The sequence below is a fragment of the Balaenoptera musculus genome, chromosome 6 (genome assembly GCF_009873245.2).
Source record: "Balaenoptera musculus isolate JJ_BM4_2016_0621 chromosome 6, mBalMus1.pri.v3, whole genome shotgun sequence".
In the NCBI taxonomy this organism is placed as follows: Eukaryota; Metazoa; Chordata; class Mammalia; order Artiodactyla; family Balaenopteridae; genus Balaenoptera; species Balaenoptera musculus.
In genome coordinates, this window is record NC_045790.1 from 9,959,532 (window position 1) to 9,971,671 (window position 12,140).

Below are 12,140 nucleotides of genomic sequence, written 5' to 3' on the forward strand. Positions count from 1 at the left end.
GAGGGCATGGCGTGGAGATCAGGATGATGGGCCAGGTGCTAACATCTTTGATGACCATGAAGGGATGATTAGTAGGAGGCTGGCAGATGGAGCAACAAGACAGACACCATGAACCTCAAATGAGATCTTACATGACAGGTGAGAAGTAACTGTCTAGAAGTGTCACCAGTAAGCAGTGAAAATGGTTCTCTACACCTTGCTCCAAAGTACAAATCGGGGGAAATGAGTAGCCTCAATCACTGGCCCTGGAAGGAATAAAAGGAAAGCACTGTCCTCAGAGACAAGTCAGGTTTCAATCAGATCAAGGAGATGGAGGAGGTACTCTGTGAAGCGGGGGGGTGTGGGCGGTTTGGCGATCTCAAAATAGGGATTCTTCAGAACCCAGAGGGAGGACTTGGGAGGGAAGGTATAGAGCAGCAATATCCAACAGAAATACACTGTGAGTCACAATTGTCATTTTAAATTTTCTAGTAGCCATGTTTTTAAGAAATAAAAAGAAACAGTAAAATTAATTTGTAATATATTTTATTTAACCCAGTGTATCCAAAATGATTGCACTTTCACATACAATCAATATAAAAAATTACTGAGATAGTTTACACTCTTTCTTTCACGCTAAGTTTTCAAAGTCTGCTATGTACTTTATACGTGGAGCACATCTCAACGCTGACTAGTCACATTTCAAGCGCTCAGCAGCCACATGTGGCCAGTGGCTACCTTACAGAACAGATGACAGGTAGAGGGAAGATGAGTCAGGAGCAAGGAAACAGAACAGTTCAGCGACAACAGTACAGGAGAGGAGTCATGATTGCAAGGACTTGCACAGTGAATTTTCAGCGAAAACCAGGATGTGAGGCAACATGACAATTAAAAGCTCTAAGGAATCAAATAGAACTTGCAGAGCCCCAACAGACAGAGGTTTGTGGTGGGGCTTGGGATAGAGGTGGCTGAGTCAGAAGAGGGCCAGGTTCAGCCTTCTGCTGACCAGGTCACGTCTGGAATGGTTGTGGGGAAACTGGACCACATTTTGGCCCAATGCCCTCAATTTTACAGAGGGAGAGCCAGTGCCCGGGAAGATATACTGATTTTCCTATTGACCATGTGCAATTATACAGTCAGCCTTCTCATCCGGACTTTTTATTCTAGCATTGCTCTAATCATCTTGATCACTGTGTTTAAAAATAGAAATAACTTAATTCTAGCAGAGAAGGGATATATGAGAAGCATTAGCAGAGCTAACTTTAAAGCAGCATTTCACTGCCCCACAAAGGCTCAACTCCTACCAAGTTCATGCCAATCCTACCAGCTTTTTCTTACCTTGTGGAAGAAGGCAGCACCTGTCAGCACCATGGACAGCTCACAGGAGTAGTTGGAGTTGTAGAGCCAGGACTGATGAGGGATGTCCCACGCGTGGTAACGGCCAGGGAAACCCACAATGCGGTCCCGCGCTTCTCTCCACACCCTCAAAAAACACAAGTATATGCACACTGCTGAGTACAAAGCTCTAAGGTTATCAGAAACGTTTAAAATTATTGCCTCTATTTTGCAGATGCTGACTCGTTGAGCTGTTACTTCTTTAAAAAAAAAAACAAAAACAAAAACAACTGTATATACCAAATCAATCACAAGATAAAAAGGATAAAAACAAACAGTGTCAGGAATTCCCTCCGGTCCAGTGGTTGGGACTCCGTGCTTTCACTGCTGAGGGCGCAGGTTCAATCCCTGGTTGGGGAACTAAGATCCCGCAAGCCACATGGCCATAAAAAAATAAACAAACAATGTCACCCACAGCTTCCTTAATAAGTACCTGCTTATTGATCCTCTAACTTCTGGCAGCCAGCATCTCTCCAGCCCTTATAGAAGGAAAAAGTTGGAATAACACAGAAAGGATCTAAGGATCTAAGGAGTCTAAGGCATTAAAGGTCTCCAGAATGGGATAAGTACAGCAATCTGCTAAGAAGCAGGAAGAAGATGATTTTTATATCTATTTATTTTTAATCTTATTTAATTTCTAAAAGTTTTATTTTTAATGTGTACGACATACTAGGACTTGTATATAATTTATGTGTATTGCATACTTAACTTCTCTTTTACTGAGCGGGTACACTATAAAAAAAAGCTTAGAGGGGAATTCCCTGGCGGTCCAGTGGATAAGACTGTGCGCTTCCACTGCAGAGGACTGGGGTTGAATCCCTGGTTGGGGAACTAGGATCCCACATGCCACATGGCACGGCCGGGAAAAAAAAAAAAAAAAAGCTTAGAGACCACTGGTCTAAACAGGAGACTGCTGCCTGGAGTTAGGTACAACAGTCTTAATTCCTGATTTGAGCAGAGCTCAGGTAGAAACCTACAACATGAAAAGAAGTGGTCTACAGAACCATACAAATGAAAGACTTCATAAATGCAAGAAATAAATTGAGAATTCAACGTTTCCAGGGTAAACTTTTATAACATCCTCAAATTTTTTTTAAAATTTATTTATTTCATTTATTTTTGGCTGTGTTGGGTCTTCGTTGCTGTGCACGGACTTTCTCTAGTTGCAGCGAGCGGGGGCTACTCTTCGTTGCAGTGTGTAGACTTCTCATTGCGGTGGCTTCTCTTGTTGCGGGCTCTAGGCGCACGGGCTTCAGTAGTTGTGGCACACGGGCTCAGTAGTTGTGGCTCACGGGCTCCAGAGCACAGGCTCAGCAATTGTGGTGCACAGGCTTAGTCGCTCCGCGGCATGTGGGATCTTCCCGGACCAGGGCTCGAACCCATGTCCCCTGCATCGGCAGGCAGACTCCCAATCACTGCGCCACCAGGGAAGCCCCACATCCTCAAATTTATAGGTAAGGTACAACAAATAAAATCAGTTTCACGGGCTAAAATCATAGAGCTGAAAGCACTTATGTTCCACAGCACCCTACATCCTTGCAGAAGTGCTTTGGGGGTCCCATAAACAATGGACCATCACCTCCCCACTCCACCTCACCCCAACAGAGATTTAAACTGCCTAAGAAACTCCTTCATCACCCCTGGAACTTCAACTCCTAAAACACGTAAGATTTCAGTTCAAAAGAGTTCTTCTCCTATTAAGTTTGAAAGCGACTAATCTAGTTCAACAGATGAGACACTACAACTCCTATCACAACTTAGCAGCTGTCTAAATGGGCTTTCTGCCACATCCCACCCAAATCCCTACCTCTGTCCTGATTTATCTCCTAAAACTGACTCCCAATTACTAACCTAAAAAGCTACAAGATGTTTTAATAATATATTTTGACATTTACAGAATGTACGGATTGCTAATAAATACCAATGGTATATCCAAATGCTGTATCAATACTCCTAAAAATACTGATCTCTTCAAATGCTTATTGATCCTACTAGCCCCGAAATATCAGCAGAAGAAAGAATGGGAAACAATATTTTAATTATCAGATTTGGCTGATTTAAGTCAACATATACAGTTTTTAATAAGGTAGAATATCCTTTGCTACATGATATCAAAAGGCAACATATCCAATTTGTTAAAGGCTGTCGATGCTCAACTAGGTATTAATTATCTGTTAAATAATAAGGAAAAAATCAGCATGGAAGCACAAGCACCAGACAAATGCAAGTAAAGGCTCAAGTCCTTGGGATGAGGCATCAGGAGTTTTAGATATAAGGTCTCAGTGGAATCAGAAAGTTAGGCATGTTAAAATATCAATTATAAATAATGCTATCAATTTAAGTATGAAAGTGTTACACATAACCAGTTCCTTAACATTATATTCAAATTATGCTGCACTAAGTATTTTTAACCTATGTGCAGTATCATAGATCATGCTTTGGTATGTATACCTTATCCTCTTTTTTTTTTTTTGGCTGTACCACGCGGCTTGTGGAATCTCAGTTCCCTGACCAGGAACTGAGGACCCCAGCAGTGAAAGTGTGGAATCCTGACCACCAGACCACCAGGGAACTCCCAGTACATCTTATCTTTAATGAATTATTTTTTAACTGTGTTAATGTTCCAATTACCTACAAAATATGTTAGGGAAAAAGTTTCAAAGGTAATTCTATAGCTCAAACTTAAAGAAAATTCACTGGATAAATTCAACTTTGCCAAACAACTAAAGAGAAATTTTAAAATAATGAAATCAAGATACTATGCCACTGAAGAATGTGAGTCACGGCTCAAATTCTTCCGTTAACATTTCAGATTTACATACTATCACCTTTGAAAAAAGTGCATCAATTCAACCTTCTCATGGCACAAACTGTGGCACATCATTTCCATATTAATATAGTCAAGTTAAAAAAAACCTGACAACTCAAATATTTACATTATTTTAAATAACGATGATTTCTTTTTCTTGCAATCCTGTGAGACTCAAAACGATTTAATACGTTACCTGAATGAAGCAAAAGGTCATGTTACTACTAATATTTAATTTAAAACTGATTTTTCTGATCTTCAAAACTTAGGCAAATGGTTCTGAATAAAGATCAGTATATTAAAGATATTGAGTACATTAAAATAATACGGACCACGCCACACAAAGAGACAGTGTCATCCTTCCTGGTTATATTTCCATGTTTCTCCCTCTGGTTCATTAAGAACCAAATGATTTGAAATGCAGTAAGAAAATAAAGTGTAAAATCAACTAATAATCAAAAAATGTATTTAAAAAATAAGGTGAGATTTTGCTTCCTGACCATCTAAAACAATAGTCTCTTTTCCAAATTCCATGTTTCTATATATTATGTAAGCCTTTTCCTCCTCTCCAAAATAAAATATTAAGGAACGTGTACCAAACCATGGTAAAGGAAAAAGGTTTTGGTTAGCTCCCTTTGGAAAAGAAAACTCAAAGCAGAGCAATGGAATACAGAGAAGAAGATCAATATCAGATCCAGTGGGGGAATTCACAACTTCTGGGCCAAGATAACAGAGATACCTGGATCCAGGAAGAGAAACCTACCTTCCAGTCCACAATCCCATCCCTCCTCATACAGCTTACACTATCACCTTTTTAAAAAATAAAGTTTACTGAGACATAAATCACATACCATAAAACTCACTTGTTTAAAAGTGTACGACTCACTGGGTTTTAGTATATTCACAGAGCTATGCAACCATCACCACTACCTAATTTCAGAATATTTTCATCACCCCAAAAAGAAACTCCATAACCATTAGCAGTCACTCCCCATTTTCCCCCTCCCCATCCCATGGCAACCACCAATCTACTTTCTGTCTCCACAGATTTGCTTACTGTGGACATTTCATATAAATGGACTCATATATTCTGTGACTAACTTATTTTACTTAGCCTGTTTTCAAGGTTCACCCATGTTGTAGCACGTGTCAGTACTTCATTCCTTTTTGTTGCCAAATAATATTCCATTGTATGCGTATACCACGGTTTGTTTATCCATTCATCAGTTGATGGACATTTGGGTTGTTTATTACTTCTTTTGTTTTAGTTTTTTTTGACAACTGATTTTTTGGTGTGTGGCAAAATGTATGTAACATAAAGTTTACCATTTTCATCATTTTCAAGTGTACAGTTCAATGGCATTAAGTATATTCACACTGTTGTATGATCATCAATCTCCAGAACTTCTTCACCTTCCCAGCCTGAAACTCTGACCCACTGAACTCTAACTCGGCATTCTTGCCTTCCTCCAGCCCCAGGCAGCCACCACCACCTTTGTCTCTATGAATCTGACTACTCTGGGCGCCTCATATAAGTAGAATCATGTTTATACTCATTGACTCTTATAAATAATGCTGCTATGAACATTCATGTACTGCTTTTGTATAGACATATGTTTTCAGTTCTCTTGGGTCTCTTTATCTGTCCCTTAAGAACATACCTGTTTCCTTCCTTGCTGTGTAAGCTGAAGTTAGCCAAGATCCATATTACCTTTTGCCAGAGGGAGAATTTCTATTTATTTATTTATTTAAAATCAAAGTGCAGTTGATTTACAAGTGATTCAGTTATACATATATATATATATATATATATTATTTTTCAGATTCTTTTCCATTACAGGTTATTACAAGACATTGAATATATTTCCCTGTGCTATACAGTAGGTCTTCATTATCTATTTTATATATAATAGTGTATATCTGTTAATCCCAAATTCCTAATTTATCCCTCCCCCCACTTTCCCCTTTAGTTACCATAAATTTGTTTTCTATGTCTGTGAGTCTATTTCTGTTTTGTAAGTAAATTCACTTGTATCATTTTTTTAGATTCCACATATAAGTGATATCACGTTATTTGCCTTTCACTTCACTAAGTATGATAATCTCTAGGTCCATCAAGGTTGCAGCAAATGGCATTATTTCATTCTTTTCTTATGGCTGAGTAGTATTCCATCGTATATATATACCACAGCTTCTTTATCCATTTATCTGTTGACGGACACTTAGGTTGCTTCCATGTCTTGGCTACTGTAAACAGTGCTGCAATGAACATTGGGGTGCATTTATCTTTTTGAAAAGGGGACCCTCCTACACTGCTGGTGGAAATGTAAATTGGAGCAGCCACTATGGAGAACAGTATGGAGGTTCCTTGAAAAACTAATCTGGAAAAGATGAAAACTCTAATTCGAAAACAAAGTTTTTAGATCAAAGGATGCCCAAACAAATGCGAAAAGAGTCAGGGCAATAAAAGGTTTAGAAGTCAAGCCAGAGATAATTTACCAGTCTTATAACCAGAGGCTAACCCTCAAATTTCAAATGACTGTTAGGAGACTCTTACAGCTCAATAATAAAAAGGCAAAGGATCTGAATAGACATTTCTCCAAAGAAGATATACAAACAGTCACTGAGCACATGAAAAGATACTCAATATCATCAGTCATAAGGCTTCCTATTATTCTCTCACCACTTGGAAATCTGTTGACAAATGGAAAAGATAAAGATCTTCCTAGGGACTTGCCTGGTGGCACAGTGGTTAAGAATCCACCTGCCAATGCGGGGGACACAGGTTCGAGCCCCAGTCCGGGACGATCCCACATGCCGTGGGGCAACTAAGCCCGCGTGCCACAACTACTGAGCCTGCTCTCTAGAGCCCGCGAGCCACAACTACTGAGCCTGCACACCACAACTACTGAAGCCTGCATGCCACAACTGCTGAAGCCTGTGTGCCTAGAGCCCGTGCTCTGCAACAAGAGAAGCCACTGCAATGAGAAGCCCGCGCACTGCAACGAAGAGTAGCCCCTGCTCGTCGCAACTAGAGAAAGCCCATGCACAGCAACAAAGACCCAACGCAGCCAAAAATTAATTAATTAATTAATTTTTAAACAAATCTTCCTAAATCAAGAGTCATAGAAGATAGCAAATGCCAGCTATCTTAATAAGCTTCAAACTCATCAAAGCAGGACCCCTTATCTAATCATTCTTGGGATCTAGAGCTGATTGGCAATTCTCCTGTTAACATTCCATGACTCTGTTCACAGCTCCCAGTCCTTTAGCATGCTCTAAACTGCATCATGCTGTATCAGAAATATACCACCTTCCCTTCCCTCCCCGCCACCATCAATAACGACAACTGTGATGGCAAAAGCCCATTTCTGGAACCATCACATGGCTTTTTTTTCCTTTCATAAAAACCAGTAAATAGAGAGCTGGCTTCTTACTGTCATGGTACAAAGGAACACACTTCAGTGGGATTTTTATCACTGCTAACAACAGACTCCTGCCTCAATAATATAGTAGGAGAAAGAAGTCAAAGGAAATGAGAGGCTGGGTGAGGGAGAGTAAGAACAGATGTTCTGATTTGTCAGAAATGTGTCAAATAATTCTTTATAGATGGACCTAAGACAAATACAGCAATAAAGCTGCTCCTTTCATCTGAGCATCTGCACTTATCCACTTAAACCAAAGGAAGCCTGAAAGCTAGGGGTCAGGCCAGGCTTTCAGTGAATGGAACAAAAGCACAGAGAAAAAGAGTTCTCCATCCTGGATCTATACTTAATTTGAACAAGATCTCCAAGGATATCTACTCCAGTGCTTCTCAAACTATCTGTGGCAAACAAGTAATGTTCCCCTGGCTTATTCATGCTTTTGTAAAATACAATAAATATGAATCTCATGGTTTCTTACATATGACACCAAAAGCACAAGTAACCAAAGAAAACATAGACAAACTGGACTTCATTAAAATGAAAAGCTTTTGTGCTTTGAAGGACACCATAAAGAAAGTGAAATGACAACCCACAGAATAGCAGAAAAAATTTGTGAATCGTATCTCTGATAAGGGACTTGGATCTAGAATATACAGAGAACTCTTACAACTCAATAATAAAAAGACAACCCAAATCACAATGGGCAAAGGATCTCAACAGACATTTCTTCAAAGAAGATACATAAACTGTTATTAAGCACATGAAAAGATAGCCAATATCACGAGTCATTAGGGAAATGCAAATCAAAACTACATTGAAATACCACTTCACACCCAGTAGGAGGGCTATAAATAAAAAATGGAAAATAACAAGTGTTGACAAGGATGCAGAGAAAATGGAACCCTTATTCACTGCTGGTACAATATAAAATGGTGCAGCCACTTTGGAAAACAGGAGTGTAGTTCCTCAAAATGTTAAACGAAGAGATACTATATGATCCAGCAATTCCACTCCAAGGTATATATCTAAGAGAAAGGAAATGTTCATATACAAACTTGTACATGAATGTTCATAGCAGCACTATTCTCAATAGCCAAGGAGTAGAAACAACCCAAATGTCCATTAATGGATAAATGGATAAACAAAATGTGTACATCCATACAAAATGGATGAAGTACTGACAGATGCTACAAGATGGATGAACCTTGGAAACACTATGTTAAGTGAAAGAAACCAGTTACCAAAGAGCACATATTATATGGTACCATGTATATGGAATGTCTGTAACAGGCAAATTTATAGAGAAACAAAGTACATTAATGGTTGCCAAGGTCTTAGAGGAGTTGGAGAAAAATGGGGAATGACTGCTAATGGGTACAGGATTTCTTTTGGTGGTAATGAAGATTTCTAAACTAGATTATGGTGATGGTTGCACAACTCCGTAAATATACTAAAAACCAATGAATGGTACACTTAAATGAGTGAACTGTATGATGTATGAATTATATTCAATAAATGTTACCCAAAAAATGAATTACAAGAAAAAAGTTCACACTTGGATGTCATGGTAAATGTCAAATCACTTTAAAGTTTCTAAATGCCTACTCTGAATTTTTGTACTTACCTCACTGTGGACAGGTAATAAACTGTTCACGGGCCAGCATACCAGTCCAGGACACACTTTGAGTGGCCCTGATCTACTCCATTCTCTCACCTGTACTGTTCCCTCAAAGTGGGATATTTAAGCCCAATAAGATGTCTCAGTTACTATCAGCTATGAAATTCATTTGGCTGCCTAATCCAGGTTTTGAGTTAGTTTCCTGTCACTTGCAAACAAAAGTGTTTCATGATTGAAAATCAGCTCCTCACCGAAACCCAAACATGATTTCATCGTGGCGGAGGTGAGCGTCATCATCAATAGACAGGATGGCCTCTGTCTCGATTTCATTCCAGGGCAGGAATCGATTGTTCAAACTGTTCTTCTCAGTACGGACCACCTGTAAAGAGGAAGGGAAAACACTTAACGGTCAATGCTGCATCGTTCAATGCAAAAGCAAAACCACCTTTAGGTCAAAGCAGACTGTGGCTAAACATCTTGAACAATTTCGCCTGCTTACCTACCACTTGTAAAATCTAGCATATGCCTTTTAGGAACAGAAATTGCCTCATATTTCGGCAAATGTATAAAGATTTCACATTTTAAGCTGTATTCATTTGCTACCTAATTTTCCTGTGAAACAAGCTAAAGCTGAGGATTATTTTAAGTATGCAATAAACACAGTCTAGGGAAATTAAAAATAAGTTTCCCAAGAGAACACAAGGTGGCAGAGTAGAACTGAGATTATGATTCTCAGCCCTGGAATCCCCTTTAAAACCAAACTCAGAACTCCCTTAAGTCTATATAATTTCTGACCCCCAATTTTAAGGCCTTTCTTTTTGGTATAAAAGAACAAAGGACAGTCCATCTGGTTGAGGTTAATTACTTACTTCACTTTTGCAATTCCTACCTGCAACACTGACTACACTTACAAGAGGTTTTTCTTTCAAGGTGTACCTGATCCAGTAAAACTAAAAGCTTTTGTGTCCAAAGAATCTCTATCCAAAGTGACCCACTATGAAAAGCAGTAATTTCTTCACAAAACAAAGATTAGTGCCCAAATGGTGGAACTACATTATGATTTTAAAAATTATTTAAACCTGCCTCAGATAAGCATAGTTTACTATAACATAGGTAGTAGCTTTATTATTCACCTTGTCCCTGATACTCAAACAAGGATGAACATACTCAGTACTTTGATAGCTCATTTTATTTTTATGGTTTCTATACCTAATTAATCCAGCTAGTGAGGAACCATCATTTTATTCTCAAAAACCAGAAACAAAGAGAACTTCTTGAGCAATCACCTTTTTGGAAAGCCAAGAAGGGTCATCTTACTTTTAACAGAACACCTTACCTGTAATGAGGCTAACCTCCACGTAGCATAAGGAATATAATTTTATCCAGGGTCTAAAAGTTTATGAATGGTTTCAAAGGTACTCCCATGACCTCACGAGTATTGTCCCTTCAGCTTAAAATACTCTTTCTCCTATTCCTCTACCACAATTATTCTCCCCCTGGAGACCCAGTTCAGATGCCTCTTGTCACTCCCCAACCTTGTCAAAAGTAATCACTTCTTCTGTGTTCTTAAGGCAGAGTCCTCATATTTCAATTAATTCATTCTAGCACACTTAGAATCCAATTAGTTCAGAGCCAGAAGGTCCTTGGAGATCAGTCAACTTTCACTTTACACGTGGACGACTGGCAAGTGGCAGAGGTAGACTCTAATATTCCCAACTCCAAATCAGTGCGTCTCTGCTAAACTTCGATTAAGTTTATAAATCTCATCCAACGAAAGCCCCATGGAAAATGTATAATTAATTTGTGTACCATCAAGAAATAAAAATACTGGGCTTCCCTGGTGGCGTAGTGGTTGAGAGTCTGCCTGCCAATGCAGGGGACACGGGTTCGAGCCCTGGTCTGGGAAGATCCCACATGCCGCGGAGCAACTAGGCCCGTGAGCCACAACTACTGAGCCTGCGCGTCTGGAGCCTGTGCTCCGCAACAAGAGAGGCCGCGATAATGAGAGGCCCGCGCACCGCGATGAAGAGTGGCCCCCGCTTGCCGCAACTAGAGAAAGCCCTCGCACAGAAACGAAGACCCAACACAGCCAAAAATAAATAAAGAATTATTCTAAAAAAAAGAAATAAAAATACTGCCAAACAAGAAAGATGTGAAATAGCTTATCATTTAGAATGTTTAATAAAGAGCTTTTTAAAACTCTGCCTCATCCTGGAGGAGTTCCTACCAAGACAAGGAAAAATCTGTAACGGATCTGCTACTACAGAGAGCCAAGCAATAGGCAGAGAAATCCATCTTGCCCTGCAGCACTTTTGACCAATATAAAAATCCCTGAGCTTGTAGCCCAGACCTCCCAAGCTCGGGTTCAGCAGTGACAGAACAAAGGCACTGAACCCTGGGCCAGGAAAAAGAGATGAGCAAGAAGGGGGAGAAGGCCACGTGCTCACCGTGGTATCTGCCCGGCTCTACCTCAGGGAGTGGGAGGGTGGCCAGAAGTAGCCGAAGACAAATGCCAACCTCGGAGATGGTAAAATGCTGTCTATCTCAGGAAACACCCAATTTCAGAGATGTGGAAATGTAAACTAACGTCCACCCCAGAATCAGTAGACTACAGCAGCTGTTCACTCGAACACGTGCCCCATAAGCTACCCTCGGGTCATTCATGTTACTGTCCTAATGTGCCCAGCATTCACTTAACACAGACCTGCAACGCTGCCAGTTCAGGTGAGTATAGCTGTCCCTCAGCTCTACCAGGGAATACACACAGCTTAAAATGAGAAAAAAAATCAGTAAAACATCCAATTCTTGAATATTCAATTGTAGATTACCAATTTTGTGAGTTAACCACCAGGAGGATTACCTACAGCACAATTAACAATCCATGAACATAGTACAGAGCTCCAGTACTCAAAGT

General features: G+C 39.7%; 1 protein-coding gene across 4 annotated transcripts in view; it reads right to left on the minus strand.

Annotated features, from left to right (window-relative positions):
• Window positions 1-12,140, minus strand: part of EXTL3 (exostosin like glycosyltransferase 3) — a 64,910-nt gene that overhangs the window by 19,283 nt on the left and 33,487 nt on the right. For all 4 annotated transcript variants that reach the window (XM_036855504.1, XM_036855503.1, XM_036855506.1 and 1 more), the window contains 2 exons: window positions 9,478-9,605; window positions 1,318-1,462 (listed from right to left, as the gene is read on the minus strand). In XM_036855504.1, the coding sequence (XP_036711399.1) occupies window positions 1,318-1,462; window positions 9,478-9,605 (273 nt within the window). The remainder of the gene's footprint in view (window positions 1-1,317; window positions 1,463-9,477; window positions 9,606-12,140) is intronic.